The sequence below is a fragment of the Salarias fasciatus genome, chromosome 20 (genome assembly GCF_902148845.1).
Source record: "Salarias fasciatus chromosome 20, fSalaFa1.1, whole genome shotgun sequence".
NCBI classification, from domain to species: Eukaryota; Metazoa; Chordata; class Actinopteri; order Blenniiformes; family Blenniidae; genus Salarias; species Salarias fasciatus.
The window spans coordinates 23253093-23277992 of record NC_043764.1 but is presented as its reverse complement, the minus strand read 5'-3'; the positions used below and the strand labels follow the sequence as shown (position 1 = coordinate 23277992).

Below are 24900 nucleotides of genomic sequence, written 5' to 3'. Positions count from 1 at the left end.
AAATTTCACCTAACAAGCAGTGTGATGCTATAAAAGCACCAAAACCTGGATCGAGGTAATGAAACTCACCCATTCCCGAGGTCGTCGATATCATCGTCGTCGTCGTCATTGGGGCTCTTCCCGCCGAGGTCGCTGTCACTGAGGTAATCTCCCTTCAGGAGGGACGGGTCCGAGTCCTCCAGGGCTTCGATGAGGTGGATGCGGGAGGTGTGGCTGATCCGGAGGGGCACCTCGGACGGGGCGTTGCCCGTGGACGGGGCGTCGCCGGCCTGCAGCCGCGGGCTGGCCTGACCCTGCCGCCACGACAGCGGAGAGGAGCGATTGGACAGGCTGGAGATGGAGAAGGCGGCGGCTTCGTCGCTGTCATAGCACATGGTCCCCTCCACACAGCTGGAAGAAGAGACATTTAGGAGAGCGTGCCCTCTGTAGAGCTAAAAGCCATGAATGCTTATTTATTATTATTTTTATCTTAATTTTCCACATTCAAAGTTCCACATTCAATCAGGTTTTCTTTCTTTCCCAACCAAACACCGTCTTCTCTCAAAGTTACCTCATTATAAAAAGCTTCGTACCAATTTAAAACCGGCTCGGGGATTATTTGGGACAGGCATGCGTCAAAAACGCTGTTGTATATTTGCAAGTCATACCTGTGTGTGTGTGTTTTCTTCACAGTGCCTTTATCTATCACTGCGCTCCACATTAAGCTTGAAAACACACGGAGCTATCGCTGCACGCAGCAGGAGGCTGCAAACATCAGCACCAATACCCTCACAATCACATGCATTCCCTGCGCTAGAGCAGCGAAGCAGGACGGGAATTAGCATATTAAAAGTTACTCTCTCTCAAAGTGTGTGACAGTCTGCCTGCACCTCCTACATTAAAATTAATCCTGCCTGCAGGATGCAAAATCAGCCTCATGAAAAATGCCAATAAAGGCATTTTTTTGAATGAAGTGCTTCTTTGCTAATCTCAAACAGGCAGTGAGTAGAGAGAGGTTCAGAGTGGATGTTTCGCTGCGTGTTAGAATTTATTTTTTGCAAATGTTCTGCTTGTTGCATTCGTGAAAACTACATCAGGTTAACTATGTGTAAACAAAACAATCTGCACGCTCAATTTCTTAAATTCATGCAAATGTGGCTGTCAAAAGAATAATCTTTCATAATATATGTGACATCTTGTTTGCACATTAAGGCTTCTACAGACAGGCTCGGGGCCTCGCCGGTCTTCGGGGATATCAGGGAGTGATTCAAGGTTATTACTCTGAGATAAAAGTATGAATGGCAAAGGGAAGCGTGTTCCAGCAGGGAACCATCTGCTGATCTGCTCTGCACGTCGGACGATCCCACTGCAGGACTGGCAAAGAGAGGAGGAAGCTCTCAAGGACAAAATCTGAAGAAACTGAATGAGATCCGGAAGGAAACCCACACACACACACACACACACACACACACACACACACACACACACACACTCACGAGTGCTCGTGTGCAATTATTCAGAGGATCATACACACAACATGCCTCGTTGCGTGGAAGAATGTGACTCGTGTGTGTGCATTGGCAGCGTTGGCTTTGAAGTCGGCTTTGAGCTAATCCTGGTTCAGTTCCTTATTAACCAAAGCGAACGGAGAGCAAACAGACGGCCGGTCTGCCAGGAGCACTGATATCGATCTGAGAGCCCACAGGCAGTTTAACATGACACCCAACACACTGTTAGCAATGTCAATAAGAATCTGAACCTGTCCGTCCGACCTGCCGCTGCTTTCTCAATGTTTCTCTGCTATGTGTGTGTGTGTGTGTGTGTGTGTGTGTGTGTGTGTGTGTGTGTGTGTGTGTGTGTGTGTGTGTGTGTGTGTGTGTGTGTGTGTGTGTGTGTGTGGCTGACCTGTGGCTGAGCTGCACTCCTCTCAGGCTGCTCATGGTTTCCTCCAGGTTGTGTCGGAGGTCAAGAACGTTTTGGACCGTCCTCTTCCTCTGGGACTCTGGATCTGTGAGACACACAGCATATTTTTAGAGATAAACTAGCATGATGCACGACAATGAAACACTTCTCAAACATTGTTGGAAATGAAAACAACAATTGAACAATAGCTTAATGATAAAATCACATCTGAATTATTAATTATTAGTAATGGAGGTTTGCTCCACTCAAAGCTGACAACAAAGAACTGCAATGTTTGTTTTCTTCCAGCTCATCAAGATCTAGGATTACACTTAATCACCCAAACAAAACATGAATAACAAAATATTCAACAGGAGATGAAATTAAGGAAAAAAAGAAATCCACCGTGATGTTAGTGATGGTGTTAACAGTTGCTCTTCCAGATGGCAGACGGAGTAAAATCATTTGAATACAATGGGGATTGACAAAATGACAGGAGGAGACCTTTAAACCAACATGAGTCCATCTCTCACAATGGTACAGAGCGAGAGCAGCGGCCCCACCGCCCATCTGTCTGCTCTGGATCACTCTCTTCCTCCTCCTGAACCACCCTGAGTCACAGTGACCCGCTGCCCGCTCATTGCACTGTGCCCCTTCGCCCCCGTCACCCCCCCCCCGTTCACCCAGTGGCAGGAATAAAGCAAAAGCTTTTCTTTCACTTAAGCCCAACAGAGGACACGCTGGCATTCGTCTCACTGCTTCCTAATATGCTGTAATCTGCTCAGATTGTACCGCATAGAGTCATGCTGGGCATGGAAACACTGCTACTTTGTGTGTGTGTGTCTTTACTCTACTCCCATGGGGGGGGGGGGGGGGGGGGGGGGGGGGGTCAGATGATTAGATGCAATCAAAGACAATGCAATCTCCTAAATCGTTTAAAAACACTTGAGCCACAGCGAGATGAAATTGACTGAACCACTTTATATACGGAGGCAGCCATCAGGCAGTAAAATCAGCTTTAATGTACAGTTTCTATTAAAATGTGTCAAAATCCTCCAACATCTTCTGCCTTTCTTGCTGTTTTTTTTTTTGTTTTTTTTTTTAAAATAAGGAATAAAAACAATCAGCTTGGATACATGAATGCATAATTTCTGTTTATTGACAGAAAGACATCTAGATTTCCTCCGGTGACCTTTACCCTGCTCTCACTTCAAATCTCTGATGTGTGTTTAGTTGAAATGAGGAGGTGGTAATAAAAGGGCTGCGGTGGTGAGATATGGGACAGTGGGTTCACCCCTGAGGTTCGGTTCAATAGACCATTAGGACCGGCCAGCTGACTCTCCATTGAGCTCAACTACAGATTTACTACGATCAAGGGACGGGGTCGGACGGATATAAAAACTAGGAGGACTTTCACGGGCAGCTCCAGGGTTTATAATTGCTTTAGACAATCGCACAATAACTGAGCTTCATATCTCGAAGGCTCTTACATTCAGATTTTATAAAAACATACACAATCCAGAGACGTGTTGCATTTAATAAATGAGAATTCTTGTGAAAGCAGCATCACACAAACACTCAGTATTCACAAACAACGCTGCGGTCCAGCTGGTTAATGAGGAGGTGAACGGGGGAGCAGAAATCCTAATGAGTGAGGAGGACCAACCGTGAGCTGTCAGCAGTGTCAGTCTCAACAACAGCTGCAAAATGAGCAGTTCTCTTTGGCCAAACGCGACTGTGTGTGTGTGTGGTGGCTCCGCTCACACGCAAACACTCGGCAGAAGAATCGCTCACAAAAGATCTGAATTGTAAAGCTGGATTGATTTTTTTTTTTTTTCAGAGACAAGTGATTAGGGAGCCCCGGGGAGTCACTTTTCAGTGAAGAGATGATGAAGTAATTGAGATCTAAACCTCAGCTGCTCAGAAAGATGTGAAAAAGACACACTAATGCTATCTGAAACAAATATACAAAAGTGTTATTCCTTCGTCTGGATGATAAAACCTAAAAGATGCTTGGGCTTAATTTGGAAGGAAAGCTTTATTGAGCTATTTTAAAGCATTAATTTTAGGTGAAACCATCATAAAATATTGAGCTGCAACAAAGAATCTAATGCATGCAAACAGATGAAGCCAGGCACACTGACGGACACACGCACACACACGCAGCCTTTAATTGGGCGATTGTAATTACCCTAAACGGGAGCTTTGTTTAACATTGGCGTCAAATTGATTAGATACGGTCTGCGTTTTTTGCGCTGCATGTGTGTGTGTCTGAGAGAGAGAGTGAGCGTGTACGCCTGTAAAAGACTTCCTGTCCCGCCGCTGCCTGGGCCCCGGTGGTCCCAGCTGGCACGGGGAGGGGACGAAGCGGCGGTGGCGAGGAGGGAATTAGGGATGCAAATATCCCTGTCAGGCCTGGCAGCTCCCCAGGGGTGCAGATGAATCACACTGATCTGCTTTAAACGGGCCGTGCGCGCGTCTGCGCGCACAAGTGTGTGAGCGTGCCAGTGTCTGTCGGGACGGCACCTCCACCTGCCTCCTCTGCAGACGCTCTTGAACACACTCCAGCTCTGAAGAGGCCGTGAGAGGCGCCCTCCATAATGGACTCTTCAGACTCTTCAAATGAGAGTCAGCAAGTTGGAGGGAGTGTGAGAGTGTGCATGTGCTGCACGCTCAGGGCAAATTCTGCATCTTAATGGGAGCTAAAACGGACAAAAACGACCAGACAGACAAGCAGACTTCAAAAGAAACCAAAGTAAAGGGCAGCGTAAAGGAGGAGCGCTCACGGGGAACTTTATTTTAGAATTCATATTCTGCCTCCTGCACCACAACAAGAATACAAAAATCTACAAACAAAGCGCTGCGCCATGTCTCTCTTATTGTATGTGGTCAGGACAGATTACCATCAAACAGAACTGCTGGTCTTTAAATGAGGACAAATGTTATGATGCTTGTGTTTGAATCCAGCCAGATGTTTCTGAGGCGCTCCAGACTTTAAACGGGTGTGTTAAAGGCTATTTACAGCTGCGGCCCAATAATCACTCAGCCTGGACCGAGCAGAGGTGCTTCGAGTTCACACAGTCCTAGACATCATCAAAAACACTGAAAGTAAAAATACATCAAGTCTGTACAGAGAAAAAAGTACTGAACTTAAATGTAAGTATATAAGTAATAAGCTGTTGAGCGGCAACCCTTTCTGTGTGGTTTCTTTAGCCCTGTTGTGAATTCAATGCATGAAATCATTGAAAAGTCACATTTCTGAACTCTGAAAGTGGGCAGTGATCGTTTACACGAACTGGTTAACGCCACCTCCTTCAATCTTTTTAATCTGAACGGGTCAATCTGATCAGAGAGTGTGTTTCATCAACACCATTTCAATCAGATAAGCTTCTAATCATATTCTTTATGATCTAACCACAGAAACAAACTGCAATGAAAGGAGACAAAAGTATTTATAAGTGAATTAAAGGACATATGTTGCCAGAACACACCACTTGAAGTACCCATATCTCTATACTCTGCATAATTACACTGTAGGAGTATTTGCACCTCTGATATTTTCAGCAGCGGGGTCTCTTGCATGTAGGAAGGACTCAAAATAAATTACAGTGCTTCGTCATTTGACAATAAAACAGACCGACACAGTGAATCAGTGTGACTCACTTGTTTACAATAGGATTCAGAGAAAGGATGAGGGATGAGCTGGGAAAAAAAAAAATCGCTTTCTGATCCAAGTCAGATTATTTTACCTTCTAAAACCGATAAGACAGTGCCGACATTTTCCTATAAAACAAAAGGATGTGGTTAAAAATGCTGCATTATGTGGACTTCAGACGGCAGGCTAAAAAGAGAGAGAGAGAGAGAGAGAGAGAGAGAGAGAGAGAGAGAGAGAGAGAGAGAGAGAGAGAGAGAGAGAGAGAGAGAGAGAAAGAGAAAAACTGCAGGTCACTTGGTTTCCTCTCTCGACTTCCCTCTCCATCAGAAACAAACAAACTCCCCAAAGACGCACTAATAGCTCTGTCCTTGCAGGGGTAGTCTGCCATTTTGTGCATTTGAGTGTAACCGCCACGTCCCTTTCAGACGGCGCCGTTCCGTTGCAGCCAGTGCAAATGTGCGCTCATGCGTCCGCGTGCGAGAGATTCGACTTCGAGAGAATCTGAATGAAGGTTTTGAGTAATGGCTCCCATTTCTATTCTTTCCTTCCGTCTCTCCGGAGCTCATCCGTCCCCGTCCCTTCCACGTGTCGGCACATATGTTAGTGTCTCTGTAACCGCCCCCGGGGCTACGGCGCACTCATCGCATGACAAATGGGTGTGGCTGACCTTCACTGGTACTCCTTCCCATGGCATCTGCACCTCCAGCCGTGTGTGTGTGTGTCTTTATAATAGCAGTGGGCGGAGACGGCGGCTGTGAAAGACGGTCATTACAACATACCTACCAGGTGACAGAGAATAACACAAACAGGATGCTAGTAAAAGCTCTGTGTCTGAGGCTATTGTTTAAGTTTCTTTTACAGCGGGAGGACTGAGCATGAAATGGTCCTGATATACACCTGTCACACTCCGTTTGAGCGAGCTTTGATCAGACGCTTGGTTGAATATTTTCATTTGCACATGTTCTTTTTTTTTTCCCCTCTTTCTTTCTCTGGGCTGCGATTCTTCTCCGCTTTGCATCGCCGCCCTCAGCTGACCTCGGACGGTTTGCAAAACAGGATGCGTTGCAACACAGCCGATCCTGCACATCTGGACGAGGAGGACAAACACACGAATGTGCATCCACGCACTTGTTCACCCACAAACACAAAGTTTGCGTGCTCCGCCAACAGGATATTAAAGCCCTTGAAGATTGCATCCGATACGTGGCATGAATGGTTAGTGAGCCTATCGGCGAAAAAATTCTGCATCTGAGTACTGTCGATCTGAGCAGTTGTCGGTTCGTGTGCTACAAATGATGCAACAATCTTCCCATGACCGAACAATTAAGAGTGTCGATACACATTTGTGGGAAGAAGGGGAAGATTTTGAGAGCCAGTCAGTGGTCCTTCAGACAGCTGACTGTGAAATCCATTTAAAATTGGAAACCCTTATGCAGGAGCAGTTTCCATAAGCGAGAAACAGAGGCTCAGTGGCACACTGGCAGCCTGAAAAACACAGCTGCAGAAGTTTGTGGAGGGACAGATGAAAGTATAGATCCGGGATCGTCTGAGCAGAAAGCGGCACACCGTTAAAACTTCACATGTACAGTGTGGTATCCTGACCGCTGCAGAGCTCCAGGCCGCAAATCCTGGCTCACATGACACTGACCCAAAACACAAACAGACAAACTTAAACACACTCAGCAGCATATCTCTTAACCACAGCGCTATCTGCTTAAAAGCGCTATCCGCTTACGGGGGGAAGGATGAGGGAGCCTGAGACGACTCCAGAGGAGTTTACCTTCCCAGAAAAGAAGGTTGAAGCTTCACAGAGGTAACGCCGAAAAAACATCTCACCCCGAACCTTCCTGATTAGACAAGAAAACACAAACAGGAACATGCGTGTGTTTTTCTGCTCTCCTTTGTCATGCTGCACCGGACGAGAGTGAATATCCTTTGAGCGTGTGTGATGCACATGAACACACACACACACACACACACACACACACAACACATACATGCACATGCGGCATGCAGATAAACCCGTCAAAAAGATATCACCTGAAATACTGTATATTCACAGTTATACAAATTCATGAACGTGTGTGTGTGTGTGTGTGCGTTTGTGTGTGAGTTTGAACCAGTATTCAAACGGATCTAAATAAAGATCACAACACACCTCCACTTGCGTATATACACACACACACACACACACACATACACACACACACAAACACACGCACACACACATACACACACGCACTGAATGAACCTAGCAACGAGCCAAGGCAGACCGTAATGTGTGGCAATGCTTGGGTGTATTTTTGTTTAAGAGAGTTGTTTCCTGTGGAAATGTATTTTACAATGTGCTTAAACACAGCTGCAGCTCCACTCGCACATGTGGGACAGACGGTCTGCGTCCCGCGTGCGCCGGGCGCACACTTCTAATGAGGTGATGGGCGAAACGGCACAACCGATGACACAGAGTAAGTAAGTATAGCCGGGAAGACGCCGCAGACTGCAGCCGGCAGAGCACAGAGGTGTAATTTAACGGCGAGATAAGTGTGAGGCGACAGCATGGGTTCGACAATCTGACTGCACAGAATGTATTTCCTGCCATCAAAGCATTATTTTTCATTTTAACAGTTTATCTAGACATGCTGATGACGGTGAGCAACAGATTAACTCGCTGTTAAGTTAATCAGTTACATTAATCTTTACTTACAGCCATGAGAGTTATGAGTGATTTGAGTGTTTTGTAGCCGCGAAGTCTGGGAACTCAATGAAGAGTTGTGTGAGAAAAATAACTCAATATCAAGGAAATAAACAAACTCACTGAGGTATCGCAAGGAAGGTGACATTTAAATTCAGTAAGTATACGATATCCGGATATCTACGACTATTCCTCCTCTCCAACTCTACGTTAATGAACTGAGCATCTTCTCTTCTGTCGTTCCGGCCTCATCGTGTGGACAACGAATAAAACTCAGTTTCCAACTGAAGCTCCTCGGCAGCCACGTCTGGGTTTTGACATCTGATAGGAATGAAAGCACAAGCAGACTTCTGTGCATCTGGATGTAAGATTTATGACTTCTCAGCCTATAAAATCCATTCCTGACATGGCTAACAGGATTTGATACTCGTACTTCTCATAACCATAACTCCTAGAGCACTAATGACATCTGGAACGTTCAAAAACTAGCAGAAAAGAAGAAAAGCAAAGCTTTGTGTCACCGGGGGCAGCTATTGCAGTGATCCCTAGTACTTGCAAAGACTGAACGATTCAAGCACAGATAAGCTGCACACACTCTCAAACTCAGAGTAAAACTGAACATCTGGTTCTGAAAGTTAGAATTATCTTGAAGAAAACAGCAGAAAACACTCACTGGATATTTTTTTGACACCCTGCAGACATCAAATCTTCATTAATCCGCGCCTCTTAGTCATAAGAAGGTGAATCTAAATATGTTTTCAGAAGACAGCAAATAACCTGGTGTCTTATAGGGTTTAAGGGAAAATGTCCAACATTTCAGTTTCACTTCAGCCTCCATTACTCATCAGTGAGCTGTTGTAATATTGTCACAAGATTTTTTAAGGCAGTGAAAACTCCCAAAGAGCAGCATCAGCAACAAAGGACACTTTCAAGTGGAAGCTTTCGTAAGAGGAAAACACAAATAGAACAGGAATAGATTTGCTTCTGATCACAAGGTGCCTTGCATAACACTCCCCACATTTTCATCCTGCCTTGCTCATGAACGGATGTATCGATTATATCTCATCATGTCCTATATCACATTTTACTTCGTAAGATCAAAAGACGATGCTGAACAAACAGAATCTCACAAATGCCAGATTATAGCATCATATTAATCACATCTACTTTCTGTTTAAGGAGAGAGGTGGTGTCCTATTATTTAGACGTCTTTTCAAAGTGGACACACGCTTTAATGTTTACCCAGTGGCGATTTTAAGAACACTTTTCCCCAGACACCCATTGGAGATAAGTTGTAGCCAAGTTCAAGTGCCCCCCTTTCATCAATAAGCACTTAAATCTTTCAAACATCAATAAAATATAATAAAATACAGGCACGCCATTGTCAACAGAGTGTATAACAAATGATAGAACAGTAAGAGCATAGTAACTGGCTTGTTTTTAAGTGATAGCCAGTGTGTATGAGTGCTGTTGTGTAAGAGCTGATTGGACAAAAACAAAGAGAGCACTAATATGATTTAGGAGGAAGACGGCAGGAAGCGGACGGCGCTAATGCAATGGCTCCTGCATTAAGTCCTGAGAGACTGACCTCAACGCACTGCCAACACATGCACACAAGGCAGAAAAATAAATAAAAGCCTCGTCATACATGCACCCGGATGTGAAAACACTCAGTCAAAGTCCCTGTCACACTAAAAAGATGCCCTCTGTCCTCCTCCTGAAACATTCGTACCAGAAATATCCTGACTGATGACAGAACGCTGCTACCCATCAACTCACATCAGAGCCGAGAGAGAGGAAGAGCCACAGAGAGAGAGAGAGAGAGAGAGAGGTATAGAGAGAGAGAGACGCAGAGACAGAGACACAGAGGTTTGGAGGGATGCTTTATTCCACGCTTTCCTGAGGCGTTTGTGTTTATTTGGCTTGTCACCACCTCCTCTACGGGGCCGACTGCCCCGAATCCTTCAGTCAGCAAAGCCCGGGGTAAATTCAAGCGCTCTGACCGCGCCCGCACGACATTAAAGACTCAGCAGCGCGCTCGCAATGAGGGGACCGGGTATTAAACACACCCTGTCGCAGGTAAAATGACGAGCACAAAGGAGAATAGACAGCTGAATGTATCATGCGTGCGTGAGCATGTGTGAGCTTAGCAGGCTGCGGTGCTTTGACGCTATTTCCTGCAGTGTTAGTCAGTTCTGTTCAACAGCGTGGTGTGTGTGCGCGTGATCGTGTATCTTTTTTGGGCTTTGTCGATTTCTCCGAAGGGTTTATTGTTCCACAGACAGCTGAGGAGAATACAAGAGGAACCATCAAGCACACAAACATCCCCCACACACGCACAGCACAATGTCAGACTAAAATAACAAGTGAATCGGTCGTCAAGGCTGCATTAATGAGCATCCGTGTGTCACTGAGTCACATTTAGGTTGTTTTCAGGCTGGTTGTGTGATACCCTGCCTAGGGCCAAAGCATGGAGTGGAAAATATTCTATTTTATTCTGTTCAAGTCTGCAATTTTGAACTAAAAAATTAAAAAATTACAGCATATCGTGGAGAGTTTAATATGCAGTTCTCATGGAATTATTGTGATGACATTTTTAACAGCGAAGAGTTCAGCAAAAAAAAAAGCCACATTCTGTTGGGTCTATTTATTTGTTGGGAGTTTTAAACAGCACCAGAATTAATCTGGGGAAAAGCTGAACAAGTTAAGCAGAAAAAAAAGTTCACTGTGCAAAGAAGCTGCTCACACACACACACACACACACACACACACACACCGGTGTTTATTCAGATCTGATTCTCTCCCTCTTTGTGACCTGCACTGGCCTACATCTCAGTAAATATGTTTTCATAACTTTAACAGTGACACTTTTGAATTTATTTGGATATTGTGGGTGTTTTTTGTGCATTCTAGTAATTGTCTGTGGGTATCGTCCGTCCGTCCATCCATCCATCCATCCGTCCATCCATCCATCCATCCATCCGGCTGAACTTTCATAGTCACTCACACGTGACCATTAGCTCAGCTAAAACCAAGACCTCTCAACTTCTCCAATCTCCTAACCTAAAGCTAAATTCTCTATAAGGTCCTTTCCGAAGTAAAACTTCCTCCAACTATCCAAATCTCAAACCAAACAGATGTCCTGAGGGCATTAATCTTTAATTCATTCATGGTTGGCCTTTTCTCGGGTGATGGATCTGTGATTAGTGGAAATGGGGGTAGAATCTTCTCATTATCTTTATGCGAGCCTTAATCCGGATGCTTGCTTGGTATCTTAGACTGGAATCTCTCTAAACTGTGGCTGCCCCATGCTGGGAGAGGCCACCGCTTTAGGGAGCTTAGCCTCTCACACCACACCTCATTACGGGTGCTGGATGGGCCGGGGAGGTGTCATTAGCACCAGACATCTGAGCTTCACTGCCTCACATTATTCTGGCAGTGTGTGTTGTGTGTACACTTTACAAGGTGTCACTGAACTGTTTTTATTGGAAGAGCTTTAAGGTAGAGTTTATATTGTCCTCTATTCTACCTCTAATAGTGATTCTAATGCCACTAATAAGATAGAGCATTTTAGAAGCTGCGTTTGAGAGTATTACCTCTGCAAGTCCAAAGCTACTACGGTATCTGTGGGCACACAAGTCGGGTAATTCTCTAAATCCAATTAACAAAAACCTCTTCATCAGTCAGTGGTTAAACATTTACGGCGAATTACAAAGTCACAGATTACTAATACAAATCCTAAATCACCTCATAAGATAAACATACAGGCAGGACCATAAAACAGGTTTATTGTTTTCTGTTTGTCGGTCGCTGCAGCTGATGGCCGAGGATTCACGTCCCGATTATGCTTCAGTGGCATTCTTTGTTATCTTCGTCTATTACTGTGGGCCAATCTGGAAAGGACAGCGTCACGGTGCATGCTGCTATATGTCACACAACATGAAATGTACAAGACTCAGGCCCATATTTTACTGCCTGTAGCTAATAGCTGACGTGTAGCTTCCATAACAACAGGCTGGGACCAGATTAAAGTTGACAGATGTGGATATAATACTGTACTGTACAGTGAAGCATCACTTTCGCATCTCTGGGAAGGAGAAAAAGGTGAACTGTGTACGAGTACAGGGGGAATGGCTCGCCGGGAGTGATCCACCGGACATCCATAATCTATCTTCCTATGACAGTGCACATGGAGCAGAAACCAATTAGCCCGGCCTCCCATCGGAAATGGAGAAGTAGATACGATAAAGGATGAGCCCACAGCTGCAAGCTACAGGGCAAGTTGCAATTAACCTCTATAACACACGCGCACACACACACACACAAAATCACATGAGCATATTTGAGCAACTCGCCGACACTCCTGCGGTGGTGTCTGTGATACACCCCTGGCAGGTTGTGGCTGGCTGTAATGACCCACAGCTACATTTGCTCTCTGAGGATGGCAGATAGAAATTTAGGTCAGCAGCTATTGTCATTATTTCAGTCCACAGTCTCACTCTTTCGCCGTCACCGTCTCATTTATCTCACTGAGAATCAAGGCCCACCTTTTGCATTCCTACCATTAATCTCAATCCCTCTTTCCGCCAGTTTTTCCCCAAGCTTTACCCACCTGGCTGTCTGGCATAGGTGTGTCCAACAAGGAACAAGGTCACACACAGAAAGACACTACAGAAACACACACACTCACACACACACACACACACACTATGTACAGGGCATTCACATGCAGGGGGCTGCGGGGCAAGGTCGCCCATGCTGAGATTTTGGGCTGAGCTGCAGGACGCAGACTTGTGAGAAGAGAAAAGAGGAAATGTGGAGAGAGAGAGAGAGAGAGGATAAAAACAGAGAGAGGTTTGATGATGGGCTCAAAATAATTTCCTTGCATCAAGGCAGAAGTAACGGCCCGCTGCAGTGTTCTCTCCTCGTCTCCGATGCGTTCTGCTCTGAGAATGGGCCACAGAAAACACTGACTCTCACAGAGAGAGTGTGTTGAATGAATAATGGATGATAGGTGTGGATTCAAACTCTGGTTTGACCCATTAGTCACAAATTCAGTCATCGATGCTGTAATCCCTCCCCAGAACCAAAACCTCTGAATTTCCGTGCCTCCCAGGCCGTCCCCTCCAGGAGCCACTGATATTATTAGTGCGTGTGAGTTTGCGAGTGGGGTACCTGCCAGTGCCGCCACCCACTCAGATTCCCCTCTCTCCTCCTGCACGTTGCCCACGGTAACGGGGGGAGGAGGTGGTGGAGGTGGGGGTGGGGGGGGGGGGGTGGGGGGGTGGATGGTGACCATCTGTCAGTGGCCCGAAGATCAATGGAACGAGAGGGGTGGGGAGGGAAAGGGTGAGAGGGGGTGAGGGAGTGGTGCGAGGCTAAATATGTGGCCCACTGTGACCAGAGCTTGGCTCAATATGCGGCCGTTTTATTTACCGACTGAAAACACACTCCCCCACCAGTCCCACTCACACGGCATTTAGTGACGAATGGATGATTTCAGAGAGGGCCGAACGACATGCAGATACACCCGTTTACATCCGGCATCACCGCAAACGCGATGGGTAAATGCAGAGGTGCGCTATGAAAAGTGGGACTCCTGATGGGTTATTATAGATCTAGCTCACTGTGGCAGTGGGTCAGATGAGACGAGGACAAAACACTCTGCTGCTGCTGAATGAATCAACAACAAAACAATGTGAGCCCTCTGGAAACGCTTACTTCAGCTGGTTTAGAGCAGCGCACACTGATCTCACACACACACATCTGGGCAAATACGACATAAATCAATTGCACACACTTTATTTTCCCCCATGAAGCATGTGAGACTAATACAGTGCTGCTAACACGGAGATTTTCACCACCTCCAGAGTGAAAGATGACACATAAAAAAAGAGAAAAACACTTAAAAACACTCTGACTTCATGCTCTGCTGCAATAGAGACTGAACTCATTTAAAATTCACTGTTGATGGCAGCGCTAGAGACAGAGCAGGAGGGAAAGGTTTGGGTGTGGAGGTGGTAAGCTCCAGTCACACAATTCACTCCCTTTACTCTCCACATCAATCCAACGTAATTACAAGAATAAATAAGATGACATGATAAGAAAAAAATCTAGCAGACTTACCGAGCATTTGGCTGAACAGCAGCTGTTCAAGGTCTCCCAGAACCGTCACCACCAACTCTGGGTCCACCTTCAAAAAGCCCTTTTCATCCTCCCCCTCTGTGCCTTTCTTTTCTTTCTTCTCCTCGGTAGAAAGTGAAGCAGATCTCGCCTTTTCTCCAGGTTTCTTCCCGTTGCTGGCAACGCTCCCGGCTCCATTGGAGCTAGCTTTGGTTGGGTTGTCCGCAACGTCCGTGTCTGCAGCCTGGCCCGCCTCGGAGGCTTTACTGATGGGCTTGACCTCGGCATAAGGTCCCCGAGGCTTACCGGGTGCAGGAATTCGGCTGGGCTTACCACCGTTAGAAGTCACAGGTGGGGAGCAAAAAGATTTGGGCTTCCCCTGAAACAGAGACTGCTCTGACTTTGAGAGTGTCCGTGACAGAGGTGGTCTCCCACCACCAGCCTGACCTGTCTTGGTCTGACCCACTTTGCTGGCTGCAGTGACGGGCCGGCCCGTATCGTCATTCCACCGGGGGGACTGGTACAGGTGCAGCTTCTTCTCAGCATCGGTGAGCACACACAGGTTGCCGAGGGATCGCTGTTTGCGGAGCTTGGACGGATTGGGGGTCGGAATGGGGATGGATCCGGAGGTGGGACGGTAGACCTTGAGCTCTGACCCAGAGGGACGTGGGGGTCCTTGAGGTAGGGCGGAGGGTTTGGCCGGCGGCTTCCGAGAGGCCATGGCCTGCGTTGAAGTATCCTGGCAGGAGACGGCTGCAGACCTGAGGTCCAGCTCTCTGGGCTTAGCCGTCATGCTAATGTTAGCCACATTAGCCTCCAGCATCCCTCCTGCAGAGAGCCAAGCAACAGCATCAGTGACACATTCTGAAATAACACACAACAGGACAGAGCAGGAAAGAAAGAGGGACAAAGAAAGGTGTAAAACCACAAAGGCTTTCTGGCTGGCTCTCCCTCGCTCCCCCTCGGGTCAAGACCGAGCCAGACTCCCCGCAGTGGCAGACGGTGGGTTCACGCCGTGTTGAAAATGACGAGGGGGTTAGTGGAGTGACAGCCTTACTCACTGCTGATAATCCATGGGTGTGCAGATCTGTGTCCAGTGCCTGAAAACACTCCCTCGCAGCGTGTCTGCGGCTCCCCGAACGACCGAGATGACAATGGTGCAGCTGGAATAAAGCGCAGCGCCGCTGACCACCCTCTTTCTCCGAGTCCCCCTCTGCCTCTCCGCTGCTCCGCTCTGCCTCCTGCTCACCGGGCGAGCAGCAGCCGACTGACAGGAGAAACAGTCGCCGCCGCAGCAGCAGCAGCAGCAGCATCCCCCCCCCCGCACCTCCTCCCTCGCTCTCTCCTCCCTCTACCGCTCCCTCTCTCACTCACTGGAGGGTTTGCTCGCTCGACCCCGCTGGCTCATTCACATTCACCCTCCCTCTCCTTCCTCCTTCCTGCTCACTTCATTCTCTCTCTCTCTCTCTCTTTCTCTCTCTCTCTCTCTCTCTCTCTCTCTCTCTCTCTCTCTCTCTCTCTCGCTCACACACACACACACACACACACACACACACACACACACACACACCGCAGATGCTCCGTTATGCTGTACACCACTGAGTGTGAACACAAGGGCTTGACAATAAATTACCAGTATCTTGTATAAACTCAGCTCTTCACTGTTCCTGTGCTGCTACCACAGATTTCCTTTTCTTACACATCCTCTTTGAGAGTTCCTTTTATATCGCTGCTTGTGCTCTCCAGAAGGTTTTTACTTCTCTTAATCCCTTTGTTCTTATTAAATTCTTTGTTTTTAAAAATAGAAGAAAAAGAGAGCAATATAAAGTGAATCAAGAATAAACGTAGCTTGCATGACTCCAGCTGCACACGTCCCCAAATGTTGCCGCCACATTAAATCAAAAAAAGAGCCAAATTTTCTCTTAAGCAATTATTTCTAATCACACAAGCTGTGCCATTCATCTTTTCTCATTCAGATTTTGTGTCCTAATCACTTGGGGCCCACCCATGATTAAGCTGATCGGCATTATCTGACTAACAGCCGCGACCGAGGGATCAACTTTAGGAGTGGAGAATGCACGTGCAGCAGCGGTCTTTACAACCAAATGACACAGGACGCCATCAAATACGCTTCAATTAGTGGCCAACGGACCCCAAATGATCATCACATAACCCCCACCTGCCTCACATTAGACCCCCATCAGTCTTTTCTCATTTCCTCGCTTCCTTTCCCTCCATCAGTACGGCTCCTCCGCCCGTCTCTACTTAACACAGATGTATAGGTGATTGCAGGGTATAGATCCATCCTGCCCTCACTCAGCGCCACTGTTACGGTACATTAGTGAGTCTCGAAATGAGCACACGCGCACATGTGGGTGTGTGAATGAATCTTAGTGACTATATTTTTGTCCGTCTTCCCCCGCATGAGCCTGAGTGTGTGTGTGGGTCTCTCTCTGTGAGTGTGTCACATCGATGAGACAAGCGACGAGAAGGCCGAGCTCCAGTCCAGAGGCTCAGTTGGCTTTGGCACGTTTAGCATTTCATCGCTCTGGACATCCCATCTCAATCAAGGAGCAGGAGTCATTGCTTCATATTATTTTTTTTCCTTGTTTCCCTCCTGTCTCGTTGTATACGGCGTCTTCCGAGAAAATGTTCTCTTCCTAACAAATAGGGCTCGGTAGATAAATACAAAGAGACGTACCCTTTCTCATTAGTTTTTATTTTCATTAGGTTCAGTCATGATGACAGAGTAAAAAGGAGATGTTAAGGCCATTATGACTCAATAATAATCAATACAACTACGATACTTTGTTTTGTGTGTATTAATGCATCCTGTCTGCATGCAGCCGGTGGAGTGTTAATGGTGTATTTCACTTTCTCTTCGCAAGCACTACTGCACGCTTCTTACTGCACTGGTGCTAAACTGTCAGGAAAGCCTGCGTTCTGATCCATTTGCATAAATCAGTTGACATTAAACCAGAGTGAAAACAAGCAAGGGCCTGTTTGCTCGCATTCCACACTTAATATTTGAAAAGTGCTTCAAAATTGACTCATTTTTCAACAGAACCCAAAGTGGCGCCACCTAAAACCTAAAAATGACAACAACGTGCATTGAGGTGCGTGCACAGCATGCCTCTCCCCAGTCTAACATCAATTTGGTCTGAAATAAGTGTGTGTAATACAGGAGCTGAGTGCAGACAAAAACCACAGGCATACATTTGCTGTTTTACTATGTAAAGGCCATAGTCGTTAATTAGAGGCAGCTACAGTAAATAAAGGGGCAATGTTGAGGTGGTAATGCCACACTGAAGCCGGAGCCATGTGGTGACAGTTACGGGGGCTCTGGGGGCTGGTAGCAGTCCGGTAGTCGGGGTGAGAGATGTAATTTAAGGCTAATAAGTGCTGTACGTCAGCTCTTATATCTCCCTGATGAGGGATTAAGGTCGGCCAAAAGCCAGCGACCACATACAAGGCGACTCTGTGTACAGCGCAGATGAGCGTGGGGGAAAGACACACGTCAAAGCTCCCTGAAAGCACATTTTCACACACAGGTCAAGTGACTGTTGGCGGCGCACAGCCACTTGTTTGTTACAGTGCTCGTCTTTCTGGCTCCCCAGTCTAATGACCCAAATATACGGCTGATATAAACGCACGGTATATTTTTTTCCCTCCATTTCGGCTTAGTTTTCTGGAACTCTACACACACACACACAAACACACACAGAGCATGCTGTCGGACTGACCTGAGCAATCTGGCCCGACTTCAAAGAAACTGGCAGTTTGAGAGTGTGATGAGTGCCAGTGCCTCTGCATAGAAGCCTTATACATTCAGTTTGTTACAGATTCACGTGCGTCAGTGTGTGTCTCAATCTTTGGGAAATTTGCTGTGATGAGGTGCAAACACTTCTACAAAACACAGTTAAGAGAAGGTAAGTAAAGTTAAGAGATATATATATATACGTATATCAGACAAACAGGCAGAAAGAGGCAGTGTCTCACTGCTTTGCATGAGTATATTTGCCTAAGCATCCCTAAACAGTTTGGAACAAATTCGCCACTATACGGTATTTCGGAGCGCACACTCTCAGACACTGTGTGGCGCGTTAGACGCTTGTTTATGTGGTAAGACAAGGTATGCCGCTTGGAGAGGCAAAAAAGCTGTGAGAGAAGAGGAAAGGAAAGCAGATCTGGATGCAAATAACTGAATCACAGCGCCTAAAACTTAAAGAGGAATGGCTCCCAATCGGCGAAGCAGATGGCGCGCATTCTCGCTCTCACCCACTCACTCTCAGTTCCTCTTGTTTTGCCTTTTTTTGTGTGCAAGCACAAGAGAAGAATAGCTGTTCTAAAGTAGAGACAAGTGTGAGCGGGGTGCAAAAGTGAGAGTGTGGCTGAGTAGAAGATGAAGAGAACAAGAGCGAGCAAGAACATGACAGAGATGAATCCGAGTAGATTCAACCAGTGAGAGGGAAAGAGGAAGAATGTCAAATTAAAACTCAGAAAGCAGTAAAAAAAAAAAAAAAAAAAGGCACTGAGGAAAGTGAGAGGAGGAGGATGAGGACGGGTGAGGAAGGATCTCTGCATGTGTGCCAGAGGAGCAGAGGAAGCCTGTAAGACAGAGGAGGGATATCCTGTCTCGCTGCTTCGCCTCTCCTGCTACGACTGCTTATGTCCGCTAACACGCTAACACATGGGGTCCACAGGACACGATGAAGAATACCAGACCGTGACACACATACTCGAGGGACAGCTCACAGTCACACACACACACACACACACACACACACACACACACACACACACACACACACTGGTGCTGCAGCGACACAGTGACACAGCTCTCCGTGTCCTGTTTACACACTAAACCCGGCCTGGTGCGCGCCGCACAAGGCTTCCTAGTGGGAGTTAAAATTGTATGAGCGGTCCGACAAAAGTGCTGCTGATGCACAGCATGACTCACTGGCTTAAGCACGAGGCCAATTCAGCTGTCAATGACAACGGTGTTAGTGCATGAGCCATGCAAACTCCTGCTTCCCCGAGCGCACGCTAATCCCGCAAAAACACCATTCTCTGCCGTCGCACACTCATCGTGACTCACAGAGACCTGAAAAACACCGGCTGCCATTCAGAAAACCCCAAAGGTGTGAGTAAATAATGAATCTGTGTTTGTTTTAAAAGTATAACTCTTTGTAGACGCTCCCTCACAGACGTCTGAGTGTTGACATTCTCAGCGCACTTCCCAAGGGTATCCCACAATGCTCCGCTGCGGAGAGAGCGGTTGCTTGGTTACAGCGTGGTGTGCATACAGCAGCAACAGATTATCGGCGTGTAAAAATGGGCATTGTTTTGGGTTAAAAAGAGACGCTACATCTGTATAAACACCATGTGCAGTGGGACTGTGAGCGAGAGCGCATGTGAATATACAGTATATATATATGTACATATAGAGTGTAAAACGGAAGAGTGTGAATATACTGGAGCATGTGAATGTGTGCTGGATTCTCCACGGGTTATTAATCTGAAAGATAGATGTCTCTGTGGCTCCATTCCTGTGTGTGTGTGTGCATGTGTGTGTGTGTGGTCCCACAGAGAGAGGTTACACACATGAATGACTAAACTGGACTCCCTGGGTTGGGAGTCACCCCACAGGTCAAGAGGGATCCGAGTGAGCACTCAGTCACCCATTCCTCTATTCACCCGGCTCCTTCCAGCCTCTCCTCCTCCGTGATGCAGCTGTGCATTACTGTGTCTCTCCTGCATTGTAAGGAAACGTCCCTGAGGGGGAGGAGAGAGACGGGGAAAGGACAGGAGGTGGCGGCCATGTCTCCACAATGCCAGACACACTGAGAGACAGGAGCTTTTCTGGGGTTTATTCACGTGTATTTTATATATGTGTGTGTGTTTCTGCTGATGGATGGGGATTAGTCACATCTCAAACATGCACCTCCCCACACTTGGGTGATATCCTCCCCATCAAATTCCTCACTAAACCACTAAAGCAATAACCGAGCCATCGCTCCAGCTGTCCCGGCATGAGAGTACATGACTCTTAACAGGTCAAAGTTCAGGTCAAATATAGACATTAAACCATAATAAATAGTGATGACTGCCCCACTCTGAGTGATAAACAGGAACATAATCTATCCCATTCTTATCTCTAATCATCTTCTTAAAGCTACTAAACCACTCATGACTGCCCCGTGCCAGCGCGGCATATGCGGCCCTGATTAGATTGGCCAAAGAGGATTACGCACTGTCTAAGAGTGGATGCAGTCGGGTTTATCAAATGCTATTCAATAGACTTTCCAGGGGCATTAATGGGATGGCAGGCATCACTGCCATCAACCGCAAGCTGATTTCATACCTTCATTACTTTCCTGGTCCGGTCACCAAGGGGGTTCAAAAGTACTTCTGGAAATGCACAACAACTTTGGATTGCATGTGGATTTAAAAGAGCAACAACATTTAGCATCTATCCGGAGTGCAGAATGAAAATCAGTACGTTTTGAAGAGTGCATCAACACTGTGGCAGGTCGTGGTTAGTGGTTATTCTCTCCTCACAGTAAAAACATTACTGGACACTAATTAAGACGAGAAACTAAATTACTGCCAGAGAAGTGGGGGAAAACATTTTGTAAATGTTTTCTTTATTATTTGAAGTTCAGACAGCTAAATAATGAAGCTCCACTGTGTAAAGAGAAGACTACTTTTTAAAAGCATGTCATTTCACTAGTGTTAACCATTGTAAAACGAAACGATAACTGCTTTGAAAATATTTTTTTTCTAATTTTGCAAGTTTTCATGAATTGACTGTTGAAATTTATAAGATTAAAGACTTTAACATTTGTCCCACGTTAGTTGGAAGTTCACTGGTGACTCTGATGCTGGACTGCGAGTGTGTTTTGTCCTATGATGCATTGGAGACCTGTCCAGAGTGTGGCTTTAGACACCGTATCGAAGATAGACAGATGGATTCATAAAATAAAATACTGAAATACAGTCCATAAGACACAAGTTCTTCTTAGTGCTTCAAGGCTAAATTGTACAGTTTGCCTTCAGAAACATGAAATATCTGCTCCAGACAGGAGCAGCTGTATCTTGAGCTGAAATGTCAATCTCAAACCTTTTTAACGTTTGCGGCGGTGGGGCTCAGACGCTGTGTGCTGTCTTAAAACCTTCCTCAAAGCGCGTTTTGACCTAATGTACACACCGTGTCGCACCATACGTATCTGTGGGTGTGCAGTGCACATGGCACATTTATGAGCGTTTGAGTGTACGTGTGCGTCTGTGAGCCGCGGAGAGCTGACAGACTTTGTCAGCGTCTGGAGGGAATTTCGGGCCGTACCCTTGCCGAGAGATGAAAAATGATCCTCTGTCCACATCGCATTTATCTTTCAAACGCCATCTGCGTACTGTCGCAGGCGCACACAGACACGCATGGCGTGAGACAAACACACGCGCAAACACACCCCTCCAGAGAACGGCAAGGTCAGAAGGTCTTGGGTCTAATTGAAAGAGCACATGGTGCTACAGTCGTTCTAAATGCTCAGGTCTTCATTAGGCTCTCGCTCAGAAGATGCAGGAGCTGATTGTGTTACCGCTGATCTAATCTGCTCAGAGGAGCGCATATGGAAAACGTTAAGGTCGAAGAGAAATGGCTCTCAGGACAGTCACCAAGGAGAATTACTCCCAAATTAGGACACAGCATTAAAACATTTAACCACCAGTCAACCTGTGTTTTCATCTCAGTGATTTTCAGCCCATCTCACACAAAATAAAACCCATGAGCCGCCGATTTCCTTTGTCCTGTTTCATCTGTCAGCCCTCTCACTTTCCTCTCCTCCCCGCCTTCCACCCTCTTTCCCTCCCTTCCTCGGCTCCCTAAATTACAGTCATTACGGCGTCAGCCCACCCTCCATGTAAATGCAGCTTCAGAGGAGTTTAGGACGCTTTGGTTCTGTTTCTAACGCCTGATAGGGACCAATTACAAGGCCGCAACCATCGCCCCGAGACAGCCAGAGGCCTTTAAAGACCGGGGCTGGCCCGCCACCAGGCCCCATCCCCCCGTTCCACACGCAGCTGCCCCAAACCTCCAGAAAGGTTCATGTGCACAGAGCTTCATTCTGGTAGACAGTTCTACACAAACCAAACAGGAATTTAGAGAACTTTGAGGTAATTACTGTGTGATGTATTTTTAAGCAATTAGTGATATTGAGAATGACAGATGGTCTGAATGTGATACGCTGTTTGAGAACAGGGAAGGCAATCCAAGCATAACGACATGGAAACTTTTCCTTCACTGATATAATTTACATTTTTTTCAGTTAAGGACAGTGTTTTCCACCTACTTTGTTCAATATGTGATGTTTTTAACTGTCTGTTTGATTTTTTTTTTTGAGCAAATCAACAAAATACAACAGCTTTTGAATTATACTTTTACCCGTCTTTATTTTTTTTTTTTTACTTATATCACAAATTGTATAAATCATATTTCACTGAGAGGATGGGGACTGTATTATCGATTATTTTATTTTTGGGAATGAAGTCATCTTTATTTTTAAAGAATTCACATCAGATTATTGTCAGTGTAACGAGTTTGGCGATTTTGAAAGTAATAAAGCAAAATATTTAATAAATCAGAAAATATATAACCATAAATGAGACTCCTGTAGAGTATCTATCCTCAGTGAGTGCAGATGACAACTATGCCATTCACTAAATGCATAAACTGCACAAAAACTGCAATAAAGTATGTATTTTCAAATAGTGCTGCCATATTGATGGACAACATTACTTCAATAATCAAATAATCTGCAAACTTGTGAAATTAATGTCCAAATGGTATTACAGTATTGGCACATCATTACATTATTGGCTTTATTATATCTAAACTGGCAAGAAAGAATTTCATTATTGTCCAATATAACACAATCAGTCACCACAACCCTTCAAATCAATGCTGACAGACAGTCAGTACCAATCCATCCGAGCAACTTCACTAAAACCAACAATACAAAATGTTAACATGCAATAAGGACCTTAGTGCTGCAAGAACTTAGTGTCAAACTTAAATGCAGTCGTAAACAACAGCAGTATGACCATTTTTCAAATGGGACAAAAACACAGGTTATATATGAACGGGTTTTTAAATGGAGGTTTGTATATTTGCATGAGGACGCCAGTGAAAATTGTATCAAATCTGCAGGTCCAGAACTTGTATTAGTAGCTTTGCCTCCACTGAGGTTTTCAAAATCACTGTGCTTGACTTCACTGTCAAGCTTTGCAGAGGTCATAGAGGGGGCCCGAAGGTTTTCTTGGGTCAGGAGAGCAGGCTGGGAACAGTTAGTGCAGATCCACACAATTTATTGCATTTCCTAATACAGACCCTGTCTTATGTCGGGCTGCTTATTTCCAGCTAAGCCCAAATATTCTTTCTTCGTTTGAGCTTTCAGGGATTTTAAAAGCTTTGTCCACATCAACTCTGGACAGCACTTACTCAGAGCTTGGCAGGCGATCCCGTGACCCGGCCGACACCACATCAAACAGAACCAATCACTAAGCCGCTGATAAAGTCATATCACTGGAACATGCCCGCATCCTCACAGTCAGGCTGACCACAACAATGCCCGGCTGTAGCTGCGGTACAAAGCAAACCGTTACTCAAGGGGCAGGACGGGGATAGGGAGGGGGGCGTGCTGGGACTGTGGCTTTTTAGGTCAAAGAAGTTGGAAAGAAGTGTAAGACAGCAGGGAGGAGAGAGCAGTGCAGGGAGGAAGGGTTTGAACTCCTCAACTGCTCCAACGTGAAGCTGAAGTCAATGTGCAGATAATGCTGCCTGGCAGCGAGTTAAGACGAGGCCCACTTCATCCCATTACTGACCCACATCTCCACTGTCAGCGTCCTTCCTCCCAGCATCCTGAGCACATCCCTCTTTCCCACCTCTCCATCGGGGAACCACTGCAGTCAGCAGAGCCCGAGGCTGAGACACGCACGCACACTCACACACACACACACACACACTCACTCTCAGCAAGGCTCCTGAGGCCTGAGGAACAGCAGCGTGACAGACAAGACACACACTTGGACAAAGAATGGTTGTCCCTTCGTCTTCACTGAGTCTATTCAGGTTCCGCAATGAGACCGAAAGTTCAGCCGCTGGCATGTCCTGTCTGTGACGCCTCTGCGGTGAATTTGTGTGGTTGGAGCGCAGACGTCGTCCATACCGGCCTAAACTTGGCCCCTTGGTGCCCTCATACTCTCATAACTGGACTCATTATTGTTCATTTGAGGTGAAATTAGCAGCGCTGTGATGGACTGATGCGTGAGCGGGTCTAACCTGGCGTCAGGTCGTCACAGCAGACCTCGATGGATCCAGACGAGCAGTCGCTCAGCTCATCCAGGGAGAAGTCGCTCTCCTGGACCTGCAGCCTGTCAACGTATCATGCAAATCACCTCAGCGTCAGCGATCACAATCAAACACCAGACTTAACAGTAAAAATATAGAAGAATGATTCTACACATGAAACAAGTAGTCTCTGCTACAGTAACA

At 46.2% G+C, this 24900-nt stretch overlaps 2 protein-coding genes across 2 annotated transcripts in view; one reads left to right on the top strand and one right to left on the bottom strand.

Annotated features, from left to right (window-relative positions):
* LOC115408633 (rho-related GTP-binding protein RhoA-D) overlaps positions 1–24900 on the top strand; it is a 644285-nt gene that overhangs the window by 203796 nt on the left and 415589 nt on the right. The gene's annotated exons all lie outside the window — the stretch shown is intronic.
* nav1a (neuron navigator 1a) overlaps positions 1–24900 on the bottom strand; it is a 75491-nt gene that overhangs the window by 44798 nt on the left and 5793 nt on the right. The window contains exons 4-7 of the mRNA XM_030119436.1: positions 24688–24779; positions 14355–15179; positions 1885–1987; positions 70–390 (exon numbers count right to left, since the gene is read on the bottom strand). Coding sequence (XP_029975296.1) covers positions 70–390; positions 1885–1987; positions 14355–15179; positions 24688–24779 — 1341 coding nt within the window. The remainder of the gene's footprint in view (positions 1–69; positions 391–1884; positions 1988–14354; positions 15180–24687; positions 24780–24900) is intronic.